The sequence below is a fragment of the Podarcis muralis genome, chromosome 18 (assembly GCF_964188315.1).
Source record: "Podarcis muralis chromosome 18, rPodMur119.hap1.1, whole genome shotgun sequence".
Taxonomy (NCBI): Eukaryota; Metazoa; Chordata; class Lepidosauria; order Squamata; family Lacertidae; genus Podarcis; species Podarcis muralis.
Genome location: NC_135672.1, coordinates 758,537 through 782,750, shown reverse-complemented (window position 1 = coordinate 782,750; position 24,214 = coordinate 758,537). Strand labels below are relative to the sequence as shown.

General features: G+C 53.3%; 2 protein-coding genes across 4 annotated transcripts in view; one reads left to right on the top strand and one right to left on the bottom strand.

Moving 5' to 3' along the window:
• THOP1 (thimet oligopeptidase 1) overlaps positions 1-3,043 on the top strand; it is an 18,203-nt gene extending 15,160 nt beyond the window's left edge. The window contains exons 11-13 of the mRNA XM_077921936.1: positions 1-121; positions 735-871; positions 1,692-3,043. The exon at positions 1-121 is cut by the window's left edge and continues 7 nt beyond it. Of these exons, the coding sequence (XP_077778062.1) occupies positions 1-121; positions 735-871; positions 1,692-1,850 (417 nt within the window). The 3' untranslated portion in view covers positions 1,851-3,043. The remainder of the gene's footprint in view (positions 122-734; positions 872-1,691) is intronic.
• On the bottom strand, positions 2,145-24,214 carry LOC114588658 (serine/threonine-protein kinase PLK2-like). Of its 3 annotated transcripts, none has more exons than XM_028713606.2 (17): positions 24,063-24,214; positions 21,826-21,933; positions 19,281-19,397; positions 18,161-18,290; positions 16,183-16,270; positions 14,924-15,019; positions 14,434-14,632; positions 13,417-13,555; positions 12,722-12,789; positions 11,855-11,951; positions 11,069-11,140; positions 10,032-10,194; positions 9,766-9,895; positions 8,947-9,057; positions 8,719-8,845; positions 4,216-4,309; positions 2,145-3,517 (listed from the first exon to the last, which is right to left on the bottom strand). In XM_028713606.2, the coding sequence occupies exons 1-17, from the start codon at positions 24,174-24,176 to the stop codon at positions 3,484-3,486; spliced, it is 1,887 nt and encodes a 628-aa protein (XP_028569439.2). In that variant the 5' UTR covers positions 24,177-24,214; the 3' UTR covers positions 2,145-3,483. The 3 variants fall into 3 exon arrangements, with proteins under 3 accessions (XP_028569439.2, XP_077778060.1, XP_028569438.2); XM_077921934.1 differs by lacking the exon at positions 24,063-24,214 and adding an exon at positions 22,656-22,788; XM_028713605.2 differs by lacking the exons at positions 2,145-3,517; positions 4,216-4,309; positions 24,063-24,214 and adding an exon at positions 22,656-22,782 and having other exon boundaries at positions 7,915-8,845.

Genomic DNA, 24,214 nt, shown 5'->3' with positions numbered 1-24,214 from the left:
AACCTGCGGCAGATCGTCCTGGCCAAGGTCGACCAGGCTTTGCACACGCAGATGGACGCCGACCCTGCGGAGGAGTACGCCCGGCAGTGTGACAAGATCCTGGGCGTCCCTGCAACCCCAGGTAGCGGGCAGAGGAACAGCTAAATCTGGTCAAGAACAGTGCATTTTAGAAATCTGGTCAGATTCCGTGCCGCTTTGAAAGGTTTCACCTGCCCTCTTAATGCCAATGGGGCCTGATGCTATCCTCCTCTTTGGTCTTGGGTGGCAATCTTTTGTTTTTACTTGTTTTAGTCTTCCTTGACTTTTTTTTCTTTTGCCATTCCAATGTTTCCTTTTGGTCAAAGTTCTATTATTATATCAAGTTGCAAGTTTCGTTGCACGTAGGGCAAGTTTCGTTGCACGAGCGTGAAAACAGCCGAGTCCCAGTGAAGGAAGACCATCCACGTAGTCAGAGTATGTGTCACAAAGGAATGCCAAACCATAGAAGAAGCACCTGTAGGTTCTAGTCCTCACTGACCTCTCCACCGAGACCTCCTTTTCTCTATTATATTTTCTCTTCCAGGGAGATTCTGTGGTGGGATTTGGGCTGTTTCCCATGGAGATGCAATGCTCCACGCAGACTATTGGTTGGACTAGATGGCCCTTGGGGGTCCCTTCCAACCCGACAATTCTGTGTCTAAGGGAAGGGTCCCCCAAGGCTCTCCTAACCTTCTCCCTGCATTGCCCCTTGCAAGGTACGAACATGCCGGCGACGTTTGGCCACCTGGCAGGGGGCTACGATGCCCAGTACTACGGCTACCTCTGGAGCGAGGTCTACTCCATGGACATGTTCTACACCCGCTTCAAGAAAGAAGGCGTCATGAACCACAAGGTAGGCAGGGAGACCTCTGTTCCCATCGCCTCTCGTCCTTAAAGCCTCTGCTGCTTGTGCATAGCCAACCAGAGCTGCCTGTGTTGCTCACCAGCCAGCCAAGAGCATGGAATGGCCTTCGCCAAGCACTGGGTCCCGGGGAACTCCCTGCCACTGGGGATCAAAGTGAAAACCCTTCTATTCCACCAGGACTATTATAGTTAACAGTGGTTGAATGGGCAACCATGTTTAACTTTATGAAGTTTTATGAAACAGCCTTATGCATTTTTATGTATAACAACAACAACAACAACAACAAAATAATGATAATAATTTATTATTTGTACCCAGCCCATCTGGCTGGGTTTCCCCAGCCACTCTGAGCGGCTTCCACAAAGACAAAAAAGACACTAAGATGTCACACATTAAAAACTTCTCTGAACAGGGAAGTTTATATAAATAAATTTTATTAAGGTTAGTAGAGAAAAATACAAAACAATATCTTTCCCCCTAGGTACAAAGCATAAAAAGTGGGGCAGAAAGAAATAAAAAGAGTAGAAAAGTGGGGGGGGGGGAGAAATCAGCAGTGTGCAAACACTTTTATGCCGGAGAGGGCAGAGCCTCGGCACCCGCTGCTTTTCCCACTGCATGATCCCGGAAGTGGCAGCTTATTGCATGGCTTCTCAGGAGCTTCTGGACTCTCCTTCCCTGGAAGTGTTTCAGTGGCCGGCTGAGCTGAGATTCCTGCATTGCTGGGGGTTGGGCTGGATGACCCCTGGGGGCCCCCTTCCAACTCTTGAGTCTCTGATTTTGACCCGGCTTCTCTCTGGCTCCTTTCTAGGTGGGCATGGACTACCGGAACTGCATCCTGCGTCCTGGCGGCTCCCTCGATGCCTCCGACATGCTGCTCCGCTTCCTTGGCCGGAATCCCAGGCAGGATGCCTTCCTGGCCAGCAAGGGTCTTGCCGCCGACCCCACCAGCCCCCCCTCGTCCTGCTGAGACCTCCCCCTGCCCGCTTCCCGGCTGGGGGGCACTTGCAAGTCCTGCCTGGCGGCGGCCTGCTTGTAGAAATAGCCTTGGGAGTGGGGGGGGTCCTCCTGGTTCTGGAGGGAAGGGGTCTCTCGGCTTCCTGATTCCCTCCTTGGCCCACCCCCAGAGCCCCAACAAACAAAATTTCTCTAAACCCATCTGACTCCTTTGCCCCCCCCCCCCGAGGAAATATAGTTTGCAAGGAAAAGGATTGTGCTTTTAACGATTGGTTTGGAGCTCTGATTCTTTCCTGCCCTTGGGTGGGGGCTGGAGTTTGTTGCCGCTTGCAGTCAGGCTCCGGGCTTTCTGCCGCTTGCAAGTGGATCCCTGGCCTAGATCAGTCAGATCCAGGGCTCTTGTAGAAGTGTAAAGCAGAGTTGCTGAAGGCAAGACAGGAAGGTGCTGCCCTGCCCTGTGTCTTCTGCTGCAGCCCCTTCTCCTCAATTTTCCTGCGGGGGACACTCACTCGCAGAGGCGCCCCCTGGGTTTGCTGCCTCCTGAGAGCTCCAGCCGCAGCGCACAGCGTCTGATGGAAGGCTGCATACATTATTGCAGGGGGGGGGGGCTCCTCTTTCCTTCCCTCCATTTCTCTGATTTCCATGGGGCTAAAATTATTCCTATTCTTGCTTTGACACCCTTCGGAATCGATCTTAAGCCCCAAATCTTAGCTCTGTGTATCAATTTAGCAGTGCAGGTTTGATGCAGTTTGCACAACCATTCATTTGAGGCTGTTCTCAATGCTGGGTATTTGGGGGGGGGGCAGGGAGCAAACCCCAGTTGACATCACCCCGTGGGGTTTTGTGCAGCACAAAATGGCCCCTCTTCTCCAAAGGAGGGCAATCATCGCCTCTCAGGAAGCGGCCGTCTATCAAATCAAAAGACGCTTACGGTTTTTAAGGCAGGACGGAAGCCATCGCGGTGCAGAGATCTGGTCTCAATTGAGATCCTGAAGGGGACCCCCCCACCAATCTCTGCCTTGGCCCGGCCAGCCACTCCATGCAGCAGCTGTCTGGGCCCCCTGTTTTCATATCCGTCTAACATGGATTGCAGATCGAGTTCTCTCCTGGCGGAAGGAAAAAGGGTCCTGTGGACGCAGCTCGTCTTCTTAGCAGCAGCAGCCGGGGCTGAGGTTGGACGGCCAATAAAGGGTTTTTGAGATTTTCGTTTGGGGCTGGACTTGGCATTCTTGATGGAGGGGAGAAGGCAGCTTACAAAGGTGCTAGGCCATGTTGTGGTTTTTTAAATAATTTTTATTAACAGGCCAAGCACATCACATTATTCAAATCACATTAGTTCCAAATTATACAGCCAAATTTTTAATTTTGTTGAGGGTACCCATACATCAAGCTCCGCACGAGTCCAAAATTCCGGATAACTCCAGGCATCACTTATTTTACTGCTTTAATTAGACAGTTCTATCCAGTTCGATCCGGATAGCCCTTTATTACTTACTTTCTCTTGTTGTTATCATATATTCCTTTCTTTGCGATCTCTGATGATTTTCACAAGCAGATTGAAAACTGGCGTCTCTGTGTGGGTTTTGTGCTCTTCAAAGACCATATCGCTCCGGGACAGCCACTGTTCAACGCTTCCATAAACAAAATTAATCTTCGGCCTGTCCTTTATTTTTCCTCAGGCTAGCCAAATAAATCAAATAAAACAGGGGGGCTCTGTCAGGTCAAACTTGCATTCCAACATTCCTTCTCTTTCGAACGATCCTGATTCTCCTCCCCCTGTCCTTCTTTCTCCGGCAAGCCTGTCTTGGCGAGACGCCATTTTTAACTGCGTCATAAAAAATTTCCTCTTTCTCACCGTTCACCAATCTTCTCTCCTGTTGTAATCCATCCCACACAGTCTTAAGATCCTGCTTATGATTAGTAAAACGCGACGATCTTAATTCTTTCTGGGGTGGAGGGTTATTAATATCACATCGTGCAAAGAAAAAAAGAGTTTTTTCCTCCACCCCCCCCTTCGTTCCAAACATACAGTCTCCTAGTGGTAATTCATCAGAAGATTTACTTATCCATCCGTCACTCCTGGTCACAGAGATCCATTAATCAGCAGTCTTATCTCTCAAACATTACTTGATGTATGTGCTTCAGCTTCATTTCCAATCGTATGTTTCCAATTACAATTCCGAGCTGAAGCAACCAGCATGCGCTAATTGGAATCGGCGTCAGGAAGATCTGACTTCACCGAGGGCCTGTGCCAGGTGTTCAGCACCCCCATCTCTCGGATCAGGGGGTGCATTGTGAACACCGCTGGCAAGACAGGGCCCCCCACCTCCTGGGGGGGTAGGAAGGCTGCATACTTCCCATAGCAGCCCCTTAATTACCTTGTATGGGTCAGAGAGATGTTATTGTCGGCCATCTTCCAACGCGCCACCTGGTGGGCCCCCGGTGCTAGACCATGTTGTCTTGGGTGTGATTCTGTGGAGAGTGTTTGTGTGTGTGTAAGGGAGAAGAAAGAGAGAGAAGGAAGAAAGAGGGGAGCCTCTAAACCCCCAGATTGTCCGAGTTCCCCTCTTGTACTTCCTTGCAATAGGCCTGATCCCCATGCACAGAGCACTGTGCCCTTTTCATAGAAGCGTGGTGCTGAGGGGGACCCCGAGTGTCATCCAGCCCAATTTGCTGCAGTGTAGGTGTCTTGGCTCCAGCAGTGCCAGCTGCAATGCCCACCACTGCCCTTTAGGGGGCAGCCCGGGCACTTCATGCGCTCCAGAGACATCTGGTGTGTGTGTGTGTGTGCTGTGCATCTTTTGTCTGCAAAGATCCAGATCTCTGAGGAGGGGAGGAGGTCGGCGTTAATTTTAGGCCAGGCTCCATTTACAAACAGTGTTTATTAAAAGCCAGAGGGGTGTTTCTTCGTGCACACAGGGGGAAGGATTAGGTTTGTGGCTGGAGCACCACTGTGCGCTGGAGTGGGCCCAGGGCGCCTTATTCTGGGCACGCAGACGGGGCTAAATTTGTCCCTGGGGTGGGGGTCAGATTCCTGGGCTGCCGGCCTCCTCGTCTGCCTCGCCTGCCTCTGGACGCCTTGCCCTTCCTAGCATCTTGGCCAAATCTCTGCGCTTCCACTCCTAGCATACCCCCCCCAAACCCCCACTATTTTTGGCCCGTGGGTCTCCGCATGCTGCTCTCCTTGGGGGGCCTTGCAATCATCTCCCGGCTTACATTTCATGCCTGGACCCCTGGAGATGGAAGAGTGGGGGGTGCTGGCAAGCGGGTGGGGGGTCCATATCGGGTCCAAAACAAGTGTTACCTTATTAGGGCACAGGATTGAAGCCGGGGGGGGGGGAGAGAGATTGTCCGCGCAATGTTGCCATGCCCTGCAGCTCCTTTTTGGCATCTTGGCCTCTTAAAACACCAAATTATTTTATTTTGGGTGAGGGTCCCTTGATTCCATCAGCCCCTCCAGCATTTCTCCTATAAAAATCAGGACATCCTCTGCATCAGGAAGCTTCTGGCACATTTGAGCTCACCACACACATTGGCATCACAGAATCGTAGAGTTGGAAGGGACCCCGAGGGCCATCTAGTCCAACTCCCTGCAAGGCAGGAATATGCAGCTGTCCCCTGTGGGGATTGAACCGGCCACCGTGGCCTTGTCAGCACCAGGCTCCCACCAACAGAGCTGTCGTTCTGTCCTGGGCTACCTCTTGCAGTGAAGGAGCAGGCCAGAAATTGTAAAAAGCCCTCACCCTTCTTTCTGGGGCTGCTGTCAAGAATTGAACTGGCGACCTTCTGCAATGGAAAGCTGGCGTCTGTGTGGACCTTGTGGGAACAGGGTGCTGGGCTAGATGGGTCCTTAATCTCAGGGTCGTGGGTTCGAGCCCCATGTTGGGCAAAAGATTCCTGCATTGCAGAGGGTTGGGCTGGATGACCCTCAGGGGTCCCTTCCATTCTATGATTTCGCAGGCCTTGGGGAGGGGGCTTTGCTGCATCTCTCTTCTCTCCCTGCCTTGAGCCCAAATGATTGTGTCTGCTCCTTTCTCTGGCTTAAATAGCAGGACCAAATTAACTGCACTCAGGCAGGAGTTCACAGGGTGGTGCAGGGGCAGCTTGGCCACCTGCTCTGTATGCATAGAGAATGCATTGAAAGCACTGCATCACGGGGTTGGACTGGATGACCCTTGGGGGACCCTCCCAACTCTACAGTGCTGTTTCTATGGAATTGCAGGTCCAGGAGTGAATCAGGTGCATCTCACCAGGGGACGTGGAGGCCCTTGCCCCGTATGTGCCAGCCCAGGAGGCACCAAGCCCCACACCAGCCCCCCCGGCCAACATCTGTTGCCACAGATCCAGCAGCCAAGACTGGTGGGATGGGGGACGAGGGACAGGGTCTCTGGCCTCCTTTTTAACCCAGAGAATGTTCAACGTCCCACTGTGTCTGGTCGTACTTATTTCAGGGCAGCTGTAAACTCAGAACACATTTAGCAAAGTTTACTATCTGGGAAGGGAAGGCATGGGCCGCGTGTCTGAGCCTGTTGGGTGCACAGAGCCCAGGGCCCTGTCCTCACAGGGAACCTTGGGATCCTGATGGACTGCCTGTGGGCCTGGAGGTTCCATAAGCAGAGCCTGGTTGTGGGATCAGGCCAAAGAGGCTCTCTGCAGTGGCCTTTGCAGTGACATCTAAGCACCTAGGAATTGAGTGAGAGACTGCCTCTGGAGCTGGAGGGTCCATAGAAGACAATATGGTCAAAGGGGGCCCATCGAGTAAGCCACCAAGCAGGACCTGCCCAGTGCTTGTTTTCCATTGTCTAGTATTCAGTGTTAGACTGCCCCTGGGCTTGGAGGCTCTACTATCCCATCCTGGTCTCATTCAGAAGCATTTGCTGTCTCCAAGAGGGGAGGGTGAGTGCAGCCATCACGGCTGGGTAGCTGCAGGTTCCAAGCTCCACACAGAGTGGAGGGCAAGGGGCAAGTCGGGGGGGGGGCGGCTGCAGTTACAGGGGGGAGGCGGCTGGTGGAAATGCAGCCTGGAGACAAGGGCTTGAGCAGGACGTGTCTCCCTGGGGTAGAAGCAGAAGGTCTTGGGTTTGATTCCTGACATCTCCTTGCCTGAAAGCCTGGACAGCTGCTGCTGGCCTGTGCAGACAATGTGGAACCCGACTCCACAGCTTTGTGTTAAGACCATAAGGACCAAAATCTTTATTTCCAAAGACAAGCTTGGTGGACAAGCACCTGGCTTTGCATGCAGGTCCCGGGGTGGACTGTTGCTCCTCTGAAACCCCCAGAGAGATCCCGACCAAGCCGTGCCCCACAGCAGTCGCATTCCTGCGCTGTGTTTCCCCAGGAGGTGGTGACATGCTTGTCCCAAGGACCTTGTCGCTCCTGGGGGTTTAATCTGCAGGGGGGGGGCAGGTGACCTTGGCGGAGTGACTTTTTCCCACAGAGGGTGCGCAGCATCACCCTATAGAGCCAACAGCCAGAGAGGGCCCCACTTCTCTGCCGAGGAGGAAGAATCCGCCCCGCAAGGATGGGTTTGCCACCTCCCAGAGGAAGCCAATGGGGCGTTCCCCCCCCATTGGTCTGTACTTTTGAGATTATGGGATGTCTGGAAATCCGCCCTTTAAGTCAGAACGCTGAGGACTTGAATCTTAGTAGATCTTTGGTAATAAATACAAGTTTGTCTTCAAAACAGGACTAGAATCTTGCTTTGCCCGAAAGCAAATGTTCAGAGAACCATAGAATGATAGATTTGGAAGGGACCCCAATGGTCATCTAGTCCAACCCCCTGCAATGCAGGAACCATTTGCCCAATGTGGGGCTCAAACCTGCAAGCCTGAGATTAAGTCTCCTGACTGAGCTATCATAGCCAAGTGGCAGCTTGTTGGCCGGTCCTTTTGAGCCATCTCTGCTGGGTGGTGTAGACAATATGGAATGAGAGGCAGTGGACCTGGGAGAGACCTGGGTTCAAATCCCAACTCAGTTGTGTAGCCCCACCTTGGGGGCCAGTCGCTGGCTCTCAGCTTCACCTACCTCATAGGGTTGTTGGGGGGACAAAACAGGAGAAAGAATCCTGAGTCACATGGTCTGAGTCACATTGCTTTAATTAAAAACAGGAATTTGGGAGGGAGCTGCTGTATCAGGACAGGGAACAGCTTAGCACTCGCCACAGTCGTCATCACCGCTGCTTGCCTGAGGTCGGCCATGGGCAAGAATCCTGCTCTGCCCACTAACCACCCTCCCCCCATTTCTCCCATACTCAGCTTGCACCCCACAGATCAAACCCCTCCAGCCACCAGAGACCCTCCTTCCCTTCCCTTGTCTTGGGGGTCCCCTTACTTTTTCCTCCTCACCAGCTCCGCAGAACCACCACCCTCCAGCCCCCACAACCAGCACAGCAATGTGTGGGAAGCCCCACCCCAAACCCCCCAGCTCCCAACCACTGGCTGTCCAACCCCACCGGGACCCACAGCTGCCCCCTTTCTGTACCACTTGCTTCTTATCCTCATAGAGTTCTAGAGTTGGAAGGGACCCCAAGAGTCATCCAGCCCAATGCCCTGCAATGCAGGAATATCCCACCCAACATGAGATTCGAACCCGCAACCCAATCTGCCGTCTCTGCTGCCCTCACCACCTGCTTGCTCCTAGGCTGCTCCTTACAAGACACAAGGATCCTGCCTGGATTTCCAACCCTTGCACAGAGCCCACCACCACCACCTGGCCCCAACCCCACATGGGGGGCAGAGCAGGATCTGGCCAGCAGCCTGTGAGTGACAGGGCAGGGAGTGTAAGTGGGCTCAGGGAAAGGGGGGTGCTGGGAGGGGTCTGCTACAGGCAGTGCAGCATGCTCAGGGCATAGCTGAGGCGCTCTCGCAAGGGGATCGTCCAACCTCGCAGGACCAGCGTCTCCAGCGGGAAGGTCCTGCTCTGGCGCTGCCGGTCGACGAAAGTCAGGAGGTACCCCCCAGCTGACGTGGGGCTCAGCACAAGCTTGGTGCGGTCGTGGTAGAAGTTGACCTGGGAATGGGGGTCAGAAAGGGGAGGAAGTGAGGGGTGTGTGGAAAACAACTTGGTGGGAAAGAAAAAGCGTAAGATGGAGACCCCTCCTCCCCACTTACCTGCAGGGTCCCGTCGCTGAAGAGCATCAAAAGTGCCTCCTGGGACTTTGCAAAGTGCAGGAGGCAGAGGTTGTCCAGCGAGGTGGTGGGACTTGCCTGCTGGTGACCCCCCTGGGGAAGGAGGAGGGGAAATTGTAGAATGGCAGAGATGGAAGCTAAAGCTATGGTTTCCCAGTAGTGATGTATGGAAGTGAGAGCTGGACCATAAAAAAGGCTGATCGCCAAAGAATGGATGCTTTTGAATTCTGGGGCTGGAGGAGACTCTGGAGAGTCCCATGGACTGCAAGAAGATCAAACCTCTCCATTCTGAAAGAAATCAGCCCTGAGTGCTCACTGGAAGGACAGATCCTGAAGCTGAGGCTCCAATACTTTGGCCACCTCATGAGAATAGAAGACTCCCTGGAAAAGACCCTGATGTTGGGAAAGATGGAGGGCACAAGGAGAAGGAGACGACAGAGGACGAGATGGTGGGACAGTGTTCTCGAAGCTACTAACATGAGTTTGACCAAACTGCAGGAGGCACTGGAAGACAGGAGTGCCTGGCGTGCTCTGGTCCAGGGGGTCACGAAGAGTCAGACACGACCAAATGACTAAACAACAACAAGAGATGGAAGGCCCCCTGAGGGTCATGTAGCCCAACCCCCTGCCAGGCAGGAATCTTTTGCCCAATGAGGCTTGAACCTACAACCCTGAAATTATGGGTGCCTTCCAACTCTACAGCAGTTTATTTTATATTGGATACAATTTTAAAAGAACGGGGGTTCAGGGGGCACCAGCTCTCGTCTCTTGGCTGCTCGCCTCCCATCCTGCTCTGCTCACCTCCAGGAGTCGCTGCTGCATGTACCGGCTGAAGAAGTGGAGAATCCCCATTTTCATGGTCAGCGAAGGCGGCACGTCTCTCCGCAGGAAGGATGAGGCCTTGTGGAGCTCGGGGCAGTAGCAGACGCGCCTGGGGGGGTGTGTGTGCAGGGAGGAGAGATTTTTAAGAAACCAGCAGGCAGCTCAAGCCAGTTCTTTTCCTCTGCCCTCCTCAGCCCCTTCTGCGCTCACTGAGAGAGCAGGAAACAGGGTGGGGCGGCACTCACTGGCGTTGCGGGCAAAGCGCGATGTGGGTCCCATCGGCCAGGAGCACTCCGGTGGAGCCGTCCGAGAGCAGGTAGCTGAAGCCGTACTTGTTGGAGTAGTCAACCCACTTGGTGACCATCTGGATGGGTCCAGCCCTTGGGGGCCCCTTGGGATCCTCTTCCGCTGCAGAGAGAAGGCAGGAAGGAACCATTCGGTCGGGGGGGGGGTGGAGGGAGGAGCTCAACTCCCCCCCCCAAAAAAACCCCTCTTTTAGTTTTTTTCTCCCTCCCTGCATTTTCTAAAATCGGGTCTGTACTTTATAGCCTCCTAGGAGTGTAGCAACCCCCCCCCAAAAAAAACCCTGCCAGCCTATTTGCAAAGCTAAGCTGTGGTTTCAAATTGGGTGGGGGGGGATGCAAGTTGAGATTCTTCCCTTGCAGGGGGTTTGACTACGTGACCCTCAAGGTACCCTTCTGATGTGTTGTTCAAGGGGAAAATAGTTCTTTCTTGTGCTTATTTTGTTATGTATTCCGTGGTTATTATATTGTAATTTAACATAGCTGACCACCCTGAGATCTGCAGATGAAGGGCAGGATACAAATTTAAATAACAAGAATTCTGCTGCACTACTGCTGCTTCTGATCTGAATCCAATAATGGCAAAGTCGGAAGGGACCCTGAGGGACACCCAGCCCAACCCCCTGCCATGCAGGAATCTTTCGCCCAACGTGGGGCTCGAACCCACAACCCTGAGATTAAGAGTCTCAAGCTCTACCAACCGAGCTCTCCCAGGTCAGAATAATAAGGGGCTCCTTTACTGACACTGGAAGAAATGAAGTCTGAAGATGGGACCCTCAAGCTTCCTTTCCAAGAGGTCCAGTTTCTCACTCCTCCAAGGTGTTGCGCAGACATTTCCAGGCTGCGTGATGACATGAGGGTGACCCCAAAGGTGGCCAGAGACAGTCGGGCAGAGACAGTCCCTTCCAGGGACAGGGGGTGGGAGGTCAGAACACAGCCAGTTCCTGGGCCTGGGCATGCAAACGATTAGGGAGCCTCACCCAGGGGGATGGTCTTTAGGCAGGTCCGCAGAACTTCATCCGCTTTGGCCATCATGCTCCTCTCGGCATCGGCTGGAGGAGAGACAGAGATGGAGTGAGAAGCAGCAGGTGCTGGGGGCAGTGCTGGGGGGGGGCAGACTCTCCACCCGCACCTCTGCCCCCCACAGCCTTCCAAACCCTGCAGGTTCCTGGCCCCCCATTTCATGAGCGCTTAGCTCCATTCCTACATGGGACAGCCGAGATGGGAAGCTGCTGCAGCCTTGTCCTGAGCTGGGCTGTGCCTGAATATGAAGGTGTGTCCCAGCCCCACCCCTCTTCTCCTCCCTTCCTGCCCCAAATTCCAAATTGGAGGTTATGGGGTTCAAATGTTGCAGCTCCCTTTCTGGAGGCCTCTTGGAGCCACCCCAGAACAGCACAGAAGGAGGGTGCTGAGTTTGGGGTTGCCTTTGTCACTGACCCCCATAAAGCTCCCCAGGCTACCCCCTTCTTCCCAGCTCACACCTCCCTCTGGCTCCGTGGCCCAATTTTTCTGCATCTTTCAGCTCTGATAACCCCTGGAACCACAGAATGGTAGAACTGGAAGGGGACTCCAGGGATCATCCAGCCCAACCCCCTGCAATGCAGAAACAGAGGACAGCCTCCTGTCATCCTGTCTGTTTGGGTCTCTGGCAAGCGGCCCTCAGGCTGGAAAAAGGAGCTGCTTCACTCCTGCTCTGCCCAATCAGGAGATCCACCAGACTCTCAGCCGCAAGCACCCCAGTTCTTGGCCTCGGTGGTGCCACTCACCCGCCTCCCGGCTGACGTTCAAGGAGCCCCTCATGAGCAAGCAGACGGGGAAGGTGGCTGTGTCCTCAGGGGCATTCTGGCTGTCCTCTTCCACTTCCTTCCAGAGGACAAGAAGAAAGAAGCAGCCCGTAAAGCCCACAGAACAAGGTGGACTGGGAAGCCCCCCTGCAGCCCCCACTGAGGACATCTGGGAGGGAAGAGGGTGGGCCACTCCCCTACGAACTTCAGAGATTGTTTGCGCTTGGACATCACTAGGTGCTATTTTGAATCACCAGATTTGTATCTGCGGTGTGCTTGTGTTCATCGCATTCATAGTCTACCTTTCCTCAAGGAATCATAGTAGAGTTGGAAGGGGGTCCCCAAGGGCCATCTAGTCCAACCCCCAGCAATGAAGGAATATGGGGAGTTGCACCTGTAGCCTTGGAGTTATCTGCCCCATGCTCCAACCAACGGAGCTATAATTTCATTATGTTCCATTTCTGGTTTTTCAGATCAAATGATTTTCCAGACTATTTATGGATGCTGCCTTTGTCCTGCCCCCCCCCCGGGTGGGGCATGTTCTCGCTCACCTTGGCGGCCGTAGCTGCTCTCCCCTTACTGCAGAAGAAACAACAGAGGCTGGGCAGCCTGGTCTTGCCTCCAGCCAGTCATGTAAGTCCAGTGAGATTCTAGCCAGGGACTTCCTGGCTGCTCAGTCTCACAAATCAATCCATCAGTTGATCAGTCTCCGTGATACGGGCAGTTCCCAAGCACGCCAAGAAGATCCATTTGGGGGCACCAGATTTTGGCCTCACACAGGGTGCCCTATTACCAAAGACTACCAAAGTCTGACCCTGATTGATTGACACACACACAGCCGTTTCTTACCAGGCTGGGGGTCTTGGCAGGCATCCCAAGTGGCGGCATCCCTTCCGCTTCCTGGGGTGGGGGGCTCACTGGGGGAGAGGAAGAAGAGGGGCCCCATTAGGTTCGCAGCCTTTGGGGGGGCTCACTCCCTGATGGCTCAGCCGTGCAGGGGAAAGAGGATGGGGTCATGCCCAGTAATTCCAATTTAAAACCGAAATAGATTTTGCATTTCAATTTGTTTCATATTTGGGGCGCACACGTTCCATGCAACCCTTTTGCATGGCACCTCACTCTCCCCTTACGTGGGACTGAAGGATTAATCGAGGAAAGCAAGGTTGCCTCTGAGCCTGTGGAGAGCGCTGTCCCCTTCTTCATACAGTGTGTCATTAAACTGTGGAACTTGCTGCCACAGGAGGCAGCCATGGCTCTTCTGAGAGAACCTCCAGGTCTAGAGGCAGTCTATCATGATTCCTAGATTTTTAGGAAATTTGGCTACTGTGGGGACAGGACGCTGGACTAGAGGGGCCCCCTTGGGCCTGATCCAGCGGTTCTCCTGTTACATTGCCTCTTACCCAGGGCTCCATTGAAAAACGAGGTTGCCTCTGAGTACGTGGAGAGCACTGTCCCCTCTCTGCTAGACTGTGGAGGATGGTCTCCCATTTGGGGGGGAGTTCCTGGTGGTCTCCTCACCCCACCCCTCGCAAGCGAAGGCTCACCTGTCCGGGTCTCCTGGCACAGGGAGCCACGCAGGAAAACCTTTGCCGCTTTCTGGAAGAACTTCCTCAGTGGGTTGGGAAGCACGAAGAGCGGGGCAGAATGACAGGCGCGGGAAGGCAGCTGGGTCGGGGTGAAGCCCTGGCGAGAGAGGAAGAGCAGGATGAGCCCCATCACGCTCCCAAGCCGCGCTTGCAAAACAGGGAAGCCGCAGAATGCGGGAGAACATCCTGGCTGCTCAAGGCGAAAGCAGAGTCGCTTGTGGGTGAGAAATGTCGACCTGGATTGGAAATGGGGCCCTTTCCCTTTTCCCTTCTTTTTCCCTCTCCCTCTTTTCCTTTTCTTCTCTCCACACAGGAAGAAGGCTCAGAGCTCGGAGAGGGGTGGTGGGACGGCAATGAAGGGTCAGAGGGAGAAGACGGGGAGGAGGAGGTGTTGAAAGCTGAAGAAGTAACAGGTCTTAGTGAGCAGGGAGAGTTTGTGGCAGAGAGAAGTCCAGACTCAGAGGCAGGAGCTGAAGTAGGAGAGGAGGGAGGCCAAGAGGCAGAGAGGGGAAGAGCCATGGGGGTCTCCCCCTCCTGCTGCAAGAAGCTCCCCTCCCCGCTGGTCTCCCAGAACCAGGAGAGGCATGAAAAGGGTGGAGGAGAGGTTGGCTTAGTCACTGATTGCTTGGGAAAGACCCTGGAGAGGAGGCAGGGAGCTTCCATCTCAGCAACTGACTTTCATGCAGCGAGACCACCAGGAAGGAGCTGCTCTACTCACTAGGCCAAGTCTGTGCAGATGGTGGTATTGCTAGCAAACAGTTCACTCCAACTTTGAACTGCAGCATGGGGGTAGAGCCTAAGACTCTGCCAGTCAGGGTCTGGGCAGTCTCCTTGGGTGCAAGCTAGTTTCCCACGGCCTCATGAGAACTGGGATCTTAGCTCATGTTCCTCTGCTCAGCCTGCTGGAAGAGATCCCGAGTCAGAGACCCTGCAGAGCCACTGCGTCTGGGAGCTGCTTTGCCCCTGGGCACCCACCTGGGTGAAAAACTCGTGGGCGAGGGTTTCTTCCAGGGTGGGCCGTGCTTCAGGATCGGGGGCCAGCAGCTTCCCAATGAGGCCCCTGGCACTGGGTGAGAGGCGGCTGGGGGTGGGGTAGCGCCCTTCCTGGATGCAGCGGTACATCTCCTGCTTGTGGGTGATCTCAAAGGGGGAGCAGCCCGTGAGGGCCGTGTACCTGGGGGGGGCGGTGAGGAAAAAGAAGCCAAGAAGAGGACCCCATAGATCCTTTATTTCATTTTGTACATAAAACAGAGAATGACAGGCAAAAAAGCAAAAACAGACCTAGAGGCATGTAGGATAACTCAGTTGGTAGAGCAGGAGACTTAATGCCAGGGTCGTGGGTTCGAGCCCCACCATGAGCAAAAGATTTCTGCATTGCAGAGGGTTGGACTAGATGACCCTGGGAGGTCCCTTCCAAGCCTGCAATTCTGCGATTCTATTATTCCTTTCCACCAGAGTTACTTACATGATGCAGCCAAGAGCCCAGACATCCGACTTGAACGAGTGCCCCTTTTTGGCAATGACTTCAGGAGCCAGGTAATTGGGGGTCCCACAGACCACTCTGTGGGGAGAGGAAAGGCCCTTTAGGGAAGGGGGGAAGCAACAGCAACACCGAGGAAGCCAGGCTTCCCTTCTGCATGCAGGACAGGTGCTCTAGAGCTGCAAATCCAGCAAGATGCTAGTCTGCATTGTTCTGAATTAAACAGGAGTATAGGAATTCTCCTTATACAGAGCCCAGCCATTGCTCCATCTATCCCAGCGCTGACGGACAGCAATGCCTCTCCAGGGTTTCAGACCCAGCCATCTCTCTCAGTCAGCCCTGCTGTGGACCCTGCCACCTTCTGCATGCCTAGCAGCTGCTCTGCCCCTGGGCTGCAGCCTATGAGGCTTCTACCAGCAAGAAGGTGGGAGATTTGAACCCACAACCAGATGAAAAACTGGATCAGATTTGCTGCAGACTCCTCCTCCTCCGTGGAGGTCTGGGCAGGGCTTGCTCTGGAAAGCTGATGGATCCGGGTGGATATACAGTGGTACCTCGGTTTATGAACTTAATCCATTCCGGAAGTTTGTTCTTAAACCGAAACCGTTCTTAAACTGAGGCACGCTTTCCATAAAGAGGCCTCCCGTGCCGGTGTCCTTCCACCGTCTGGATTCTGTTCTGAGACCGAGGTAAAGTTTGCAAACTGGGACACTACTTCTGGTTTTGCGGAGTTCGTAAACCGAATCATTCGTAAACAGGACTGTTCTTAAACCGAGGTACCGCTGTGTAAGGAAGCTGGCTTTCCTCCCCACCCTGGGAGAAATTAGGGATCCTTCTGTGCCCCATCAGCAACAGAGGCTGCAGAATCACTCAGGAGGAATCCCCATTGGAACAAGAGCTTTCCCTTCCGAGGAAACCTACAAACGTGTCAGACGAGGACTTGGGAGAGGCCAGTGTTCAACTCTTGCCCCTCAGGCAGGAATCTCACTGGGTGAGCTTGGGGACCAGTTGCTGCCCCTCAGTCTGGCCTACCCAGTGGCCATTGTGCGGATCAAGTGCGGAGGGAGGGGGGGAGAAGCAGGCATGGGGTCCCCTGAGGTCCTTGGAGTTAAGAAAGGTGGGATGCAAATGCATCAAAGGAAGGAATAACTAAGTATTGCAACTCCAAGGCTTTAATGTCTGCCTTTACCCCACCAGGAAATCCAAGGCTCCCTTTCTCTGCCCAGCCACCTCATAATACTCACCCTCTCCTCCGGTTGGCCTGCTCCTCACGAGTCGCCAGCCCCAGGTCCCCAATCTTCACTTGCATGGTCTTTGTGATGAAGAAGTTACCTGAGCACATGAAGAGTTCAGAGGTATAGAGAGTCCCATCCTTTCCCACACTAAATGCCGGACAGTTGCTCCCAGAAAAGAGCCAGTGGGGTCCTGGGAGATCCGGGTTCAGATCTCGCCACTCAGCCATGAAACTCCCTGTAGGCCAGTCAGCTTGGCCTGCCTCACAGGGCTCTTGTGAGGACAAACCGGGCCGTGTGCACTCCTTTCAGAAAAGAAGGAACAGAATGAAGAATAAACTTGGAGGCTGCATTGGGCAACAACTGGGGGGGGGGTGTCAGTGGGGGCCCTTTTTTACCTTTGAGGTTTTAGCATGTTTTTGTATCTGCTGGAAGCTGCCCAGAACGGCTGGGGCAACCCAGTCAGATGGGTGGGGTACAAATAATAACAACATGGAGAGCTCTGTTGGTGAGAGCTTGGTGCCGACAATGCCAAGGTTGCAGGTTCGACCCCCGTCAGGGACAGCTGCATATTCCTGCATTGCAGGGGGTTGGGCTAGATGACCCTCAGGGTCCCTTCCAACTCTACTAATCTATAATTCTATGATTGGAAAAGGGAAGTGTGTGTTACAATAAGTTCACTTTTTCAAAGAATGGGTTTCCTTGTGCAAGAATGGCCTGTGACCTCAACTGGTGGGCATGGGACCGAATCCTACCCCAAAATAGTGACAGTCTGGTCTGGAGGCCCTGCAGACCTCTGCAGAAGCAAACCAGGATGGGTGCTGTGGTCTGCCGGGAAAGGTCTTCATCTCCCCTCCCACCTTTCCCTTGTTAAATTTGCAAATAAAAATAAATTTTGCAAAAGCACGACTTCTTGATAAGCAAGCTGTCTGGAAGACCTCGGGCTCTTTGCAAATGCACAATGTCGGCTGGAGGCTCAGGATGTGTGTGAGAGAGATCCTTGCTCTGCCCTTGCAGGCTAAATCAGATCAGCGTTCGCACTCAGAGCCTCCCGCCCCTGGCAATAGTGCCATGAGGTCACCCTGCAGGCATTCGCTCTGCCCCTACCAGAGTCATCCTGGGCTGCTGTGTATATTTTTAACCCCCTCTCCAAAGCCCAGGAGGGTCCCAGGACAGAGAGCGAATTGGGGGCACTGGGTGATTAACTCTTCCTGCGCTGCAGTGCCAATAACAGCATCCCATCCCTTGCCTGGCGGGTGTGAGAGCAAATTGGCTCTTCTGGTGCAGAAACAGGGAGCGGATCTCTCCCAGAGATGAAGGCAGAGAAGGGACCCTTCACACCTTCCATGCATTTCTCAGCTTTCACATTCCAAAAACAAGAGGTGCTAAAAAGTTGCAACATGATTTGAAAGATGTTTTGTTTAAGTGAATATAGTTTAATTTCGCCTGGTAAGCAAAATGTGCATAAAAATGCATAGAAATAATTAAAAATGACTGCCAAGTACTTGCAGTTATATTATAGATTATTATAGATTGTTGTTGTTATTGATTACCTAACATTTTCAGAAGGCAAAATTAAAATTCTTTGGTTTTCCAAAAGCCATTTAGGTGCATCTTCATCAAACATAAACTTGCCAAGCTAAATGTTGTCCTATCACAGCAGAATTCCTCAGGCCCCAAAGCATATTTCTAAGACCCATCACTGAAGAAATTTGCAAAAATTAAGTTTCGTCCTCTAAAATGACACACCGTCATGAACCTTAAAAATCTATAGATAGTGCACTGGTGGGGGGGCGGTGGTTGTTGCTCTGAGCCATTGAGGTGGAGCTGATGTCTGGTAGTGGTGTGGAGCATGGGCTATGAGGCTGGTGGTACCCCATCAGAGGTACGACTCCTCCCCTAGCACCCCATACAGGTCTCATGGGTGCGACCGCAGCACACCCAGCATGGGTCCATTGGAGGCCCCCTCCCCCAGCCGCCAGACACCTACTCAGCTTGAGGTCCCGGTGAATGATGCCTTGCTGGTGGAGGTACTGCAGGCCAGCAATGACTTGCTTGAGGTAGAAGCGGACCTCAGGCTCCGTCAGCGTCTTGCGGGCTTTCAGGATATGGGCCAGGGACTGGAGAGAGAGAACATCAGGGTTTTAGCAGCCTCACTCCAAATCCCAGGGTCCCAAAGGGTGCCACTCCCCACAGGTCATGGTGGCTGAATTGCACCCCCCCCAAAAAGAAATCTTATGGGGACAGCTGCATCTGTTGAATTGCCTGCCCTTTTGTGCAATGCTTGTGCAATGTGAAAGAGCGTGGCCTGAGATGGCAGAAAAGGATGGGGCCCCTGGTGAAATTCCTTACTCAAGGGGCAGAAGCTCTGTTTGGTTTTGCGCTGGGGAAAGCATGGGGTGGGCAGCCGGGGACAATACTGGTGCCAGACTCTCCCCATTCTGTTAAGGAGGGAGTGGCTTTAGCCAGGCCAGCAAAGAACTGTAGAAGTGTAAAGTTGGAAGGAACTCCAAAGGTCATCTAGTCCAACCTGCTGCAAGGCAGCAATGCAACTGCAAGCCTCTTCTAGGAGATGGCAGACGGGTCAGAACAGCAAAGAAAGCTTCAGGGTGCCAACTTCTTAGCACCTTCTGAGCAAATAATAATTAATAATAATAATAATTTTATTATTTATACCGCGCCCATCTGGCTGGGTTTCCCCAGCCACTCTGGGCAGCTTCCAGCAGAATATGAAAACATTATAAAACATCAAACATTAAAAACATCCTGATACAGGGCTGCCTTCAGATGTCTTCTAACAACTGAGTAGTTATTTATCTCCCTGACATCTGGTGGGAGGGCGCCACCACCAAGAAGGCCCTCAGAGCTGGACCTCAGAGCAAGGGGTGGTGTTGTGGAGAAGCTCCAATGGCCAACTTCAGCAGACTGGGCATTTGTCAGAAGCACAGGAGTAAACTGAGTCACTTTTCCCCAGGGATTCTTGAACTCCAATTCCTGCATTGCAACCCTGCAATTCTCTGGACAACTTTCTGTATTCCATTGCAGGCGGAAGGAAGGAAACCCTTTGAGGGCCCAGCCTGTCAGCTCCCTCTCTGCTCTCTTTTTCTCACCTTCCGACTGCAGTACTCCAGGACCATGTAGATGTTCTCCTGGTCAGCAAAATGCCGGTGGAAGCCGACAACATTCCTGTGCTTGAGCTGGCTGTGCAGCTCGATCTCGCGCTCGACCTGCAGGGGGTGGGGGGAGAAAGCCACGAGGTTCCTGCTGAAGCGCCAGCAGAGACACCCACCCACCCACCCACCTTGCGCCAGCAGAGAGGAGAGGAGCCACGGGTGCAGGTGCTGGAGTCAGCGAGAAACTCAGCAATATCTACAGTATATATATTTACAACATCCAAGGACAAAGGAGAGCAAAGCGAATGGAGAATCTGCAATGAGAAAGGAAGGCGCCGGCCTCTGCCTCTGCTAGAGACCGTTGCCCTTTGCCCCCCCCCCATTTTGGCAGTCTCCCCACTTTCCAGAACCTTAGACTGGAAGCTCTTTGGGGCAGGATCCCTTTGGCTGCATGGCGCCTGCCGGCCTCTTAGCTCACATCCTATGCGACTGGGTGCTTTTTGCAATATTCCCTGCCCCAAGGAGCCTCTGGTCCCAGGATGGCAAGGGTGTAGTGTGGGGACTGGGGGGTCGTGGCCCTGGGCACACAGTTTTGAGGGGTGCAAAACAGGTGCTGGCTCCCAAGGGAATCCCCATCCTTCCCTGCCTGCCAAAGTGTCCGGAGCCCAGCCTGGGCCAGCCCTCACGTCCCCGGGCCCCTTGCCGAAGGGCCACCTGGCCAGCACTCTCTCTTGGATGGTGAGGACAGAGGGAGGCAGACAAGGGGCAGCCTCGGCATGGCCTGGTGCAGCACTCCTCTCTGCGGGCATTGGGGGGATTTGCCCGCCATGGGCCACGTCAGCTGGCTGGACTCCCCCCTGCACAGGTGGGCAGTGCCCCGGACACCAGCAATGCACGCTAAGCCACTGGCTGGGTAAAATGTCATGAGGAAGTGGAGGCAGGGAGCCGCGCTGAGATCAGGAGGGGCAGGGTCATGGCAGGGTCACACATCCATCACAGATCAGATCCCCCAGATGCATTTGCTTCACAGATGATAATAATAATTAATAATAATTTAATTACTTATACCCCACCCATCTGGCTAGGTTTTCTCAGATTTGAGAAAAGCCCTGCAGCAGGCGGATCAGGCCCATTGCAGCTAGCATCCTGCCCTCACAGGAGCCAACCAGACACCCCAAAGGGAAACTCACTAGCAGGACCTGAGAGCAGCAGCCTTCTCCCACTCCAGCGTTCTAAGATAGGCTGGCTTGTCCATGGAGGCTCATTGAGGAATCATAAGAAACTAAAAAGAGCTCAACTGCTGGATCAGACTCAAAGGGGGCCCATCGATTCCAGTCTTCTCTTCTCATAGTGACCAAATACCCCTAAGAACCAAGCAATCGAGATAGACTGCCTCTGGACCTGGAGGTTCCATCAGAATGTAAGAAGAGCTGGCTGGATCAGGTCAATGGCCCATTTTGCCCAGCATCCTGTCCTCAGAGTGGCCAACCATTATGAGAAACCTACAAACAGAATCCGAGCACAAGAGCAACTCTCCCCTCCAGCAGTTTCCAACAACTGGGATTCGGAAGCCTCTGACTGTCAGGACAGAGCATAGCCATTATGGCTGGTAGCCATCCAAAGCTACCGCCTCCTCCTTGAATTTGTCCAGTCCTCATTTCAAATCCATCCAAGCTGGTGGCCGTCAGTGTCTCCTGTGGGAGGGAGTTCCACAGTTTAACTCTGTGCTGCCTTCTTTAATCTACTGGAATTTCAGCTTTGCCCATGAATTCCAGTGTCAGGAGAGGAAGAAAAGCTTCCTTTTGCCCACTTTCTTCTACTTTGCATGATTTTAAGCCTTGTTTAAATGCTCAAGTGCAGAGGAACGCCACCCTTTGGGTGGGAATAAAGGGGTCAGGAAAAGAAAAGTCTGTGTCCCCCAATATTGAGAAAGGAAAGGAAGGGCCTTCCTTAAATCATTTTTATCCTAAAGGTAAAGGTAAAGGGACCCCTGACCATTAGGTCCAGTCGTGACCGACTCTGGGGTTGCGGTGCTCATCTCGCTTCAGAGGCCGAGGGAGTACAGCTTCCGGGTCGTGTGGCCAGCAGGACTAAGCTGCTTCTGGCGAACCGGAGCAGCGCACGGAAACGCTGTTTACCTTCCCACTGGAGCGGTACCTTTTTATCTACTTGCACGTTGACGTGCTTTTGAACTGCTAGGTTGGCAGGAGCAGGGACCGAGCAACAGGAGCTCAGCCCGTCGCGGGAATTCGAACCGCTGACCTTCTGATCAGCAAGTCCTAGGCCACAGCGCCACCCGCATCCCATTTTTATCCTACTCTCCAGCTAAAAAAAAAAGATGCTTGCAATTGAGAAGACACAGCATGAAAGGAAAAATGGTGGGGAGGGAGGAGGGCAAATTTAAAAAAGGGAGGTGGGGTTCTTAATGGCATTGGAGAGGGTAGAAGGGTCTTCCTCCCACAGGGGCACCCAGCTAAAGTGGCACCAACTACAATAATCATTTGCAGGGGCTCCCCCACCCTAGGATCATATCTGGGCTCACCTTCCCTCGGTTGTCCAGCCTGGAGACCCGGGACTGAGGCACGACCTTCACGGCATAGACCTTGTTGGTGGAGGTGTCTGTGAACTTGTAGCATCTCCCAAAGGCGCCCTGAGGGGAAAGAGAGAAGGAGGAGGGTGGCGGGTGGGGGTCAGCCAGGAACCGGGGCAGGGGAGCGTGTGTCCCCGAAAACACACACACACACAGGCTTGATTAGTTGCAAATCCTGTATTGCAGGGGGTTGGACTAGATGACCCTCGGGATCCCTCCTAACTCTACAATTCTATGATTCATTTCCTGGCTCCAAAGCCAGGTTTGTGCTGCCGCTTCCCTCTGGTCACAGGCTTGTCCTGCTGCCTCAGATGGATGGCCTCTGAGGTCCCAAAATTCTGAGGCCATCAATTCAGACCCATAGTTTGAGGTCCAGCTCCGAGGGCCTTCTGGTGGTTCCTTCCCTGCAAGAAGTGAGGTTACAGGGAACCAGGCTGAAGGCCTTTTTGGTGGTGGTGCCTGCCCTGACAGATGTCAAGGAAATAAAGAACTGTCTGACTTTTGGAAGACATTTGAAGGTTTAGGGAAGTTTTTAATGTTAAATGTTTTATCGTGTTTTTAATATTCTGTTGGGAGCCACCCAGAGTGGCTGGGGAGGCCTGGCCAGATGGACGGGGTATAAGTAATAAATTTATTATTATTATTATTATTATTATTATTATTATTATTATTATTATTATTATTATTTCCAACCCCCTTCCCCACAAGGCAGGAATATCAACTCCAGCATCCAGGCCACCCAGCCTCTGCTTAAAAACCTTCCAGGAAGGAGAGCCCTTCACCTTCTTCGCTCCTTCTTCCATGAGGCAGAGGTCTCCTCTCAGCCTCCTCTTCTCCAGGCTAAACATCCCCACCTCCCGTGGAACAAGCGCGCCAGAGGCATGGCCTGCAGGAGGAGACCCAGGTTCAAGCCCCGCTGGCGTCTCCGGGTAAGGATTCGCCCCGATCAAGGAGCATCTTCTGCTCAAAAACCAAAGCAGACTGCTTCTCCCGCTCCCCATTGGCTGGCGCCTCGAGTGGGCGGGGCATGCCCGACCCCATCCGGGAGAAAGCGGAGCAGACCCAGAGTGAGAAAGGGGCGGGTGGGAAATCCCCCGATCCGGATGTCTCTGGGCTCAGACGCGCAGGACTCCTGAGTCCTGGGGGCGTGGGTGGGTGTTGTGACTTGTTGGGGGCAGAGCGGCAGTCCCGGCTCCCCAAATGCAAAACATCGACCCACTCCGGATTAAGCACGTGTAGCCACTGCACTTCTCATCATGCATTTGCAAAACAAAGCTGGATGATGAAGGATTCTGTGAGACTCCGAAGCTTGCCGGGTGCTTGGGGAGAAAAACCGATCTGATCCTGACAGCAGAATTGCCTTGCTGTGGATTTGGAGGGGCATAGTTGCCTTTTGCGCCTTTGAACCCCGTCCCGCAGTTTCCCAAATAGCCCGTCCCGGGCTCGGAGCTCCGGAAAAACCGAGCGCCGCCTCGTCGCGGCTCTACCCAGAACTCCGGGCGCTGCAAAGACAAACGCGCAATGTCTCATATGTTGCAAAAGGGGCAAACTCCGTTAGAAAAAATGGTTCCTGAACTCCTTCGGCGTGGGGAAGAAGGAAGACGCAGGAACCCAAAATGTGAACATAAGACAACGCACAGTTTAAGAAAAACTAGGTTTTGCAGATTTAGATGCGTGAATTCAAAATGCGCACGCGCGCGCGCGTGTGAGAAGTGTGAAATGGACCCCATGTTTCGTTCCAGGGGCTTCAGAGGAAAGAAAACAGATAAGATCAGATCAGATCTAGGACCCGGACGCCTGGGTCCTGTGCTCAAACCTGGGAGGAAAAGGAGGCGCCTGATTCTCCACAAGAGTTCTTCCTGCGTGACCTTGGTTCACCTCTTCACCTGGTGACTCAGTTTCCCCCAACGGGGAGCCGTCATTCTTGCAAATCCCCCCCAAAGAGAGTAAACTTCCTTGCTGCCGCCACCCCACACCGCTTTGAAAGTGGGGGTCTCTGTCTGCGCCTGTTCCAACAGGCCCATTTCCACCCGACGCATCCCTGTGTACGAGCTAAGAGGGCAGAAAATCCCGCAAACGTCATCTAAAAATGCCAAAAAATTAGAGTTGCAATTCTTAACCGAGGTTGCAAAATCCCTAAGCCAAGCGAAAAGGAAAGGAAATTGCAAAATAACCACAGAATTATTTACCTTCCCCAAAAGCTGCCCTCTCTTGTAAAGCGTCCCCGTGCTCGGATCCTCTATGAAGTATTTGAGGCTCTCGCCTTCTGCCCTCCTCCAGGCGGGGTGCTCCATCCGCCCCATCGAGTGCCCCCCACCCCCCTCCCACCCTCTTTTTTGCA

Coding starts and splice junctions, on each gene's coding strand:
- LOC114588658 (XM_028713606.2), bottom strand. CDS start 24,176: ATGGGGCGGATGGAGCACCCCGCCTGGAGGAGGGCAGAAGGCGAGAGC. Junction 18,291..19,280: donor TGGAGTACTGCAGTCGGAAG/GTGAGAAAAAGA, acceptor CTCTCTCTCCAG/TCCCTGGCCCATATCCTGAA. Junction 11,952..12,721: donor CTGCCAAGACCCCCAGCCTG/GTAAGAAACGGC, acceptor GTCCTCTGGAAG/GAAGTGGAAGAGGACAGCCA.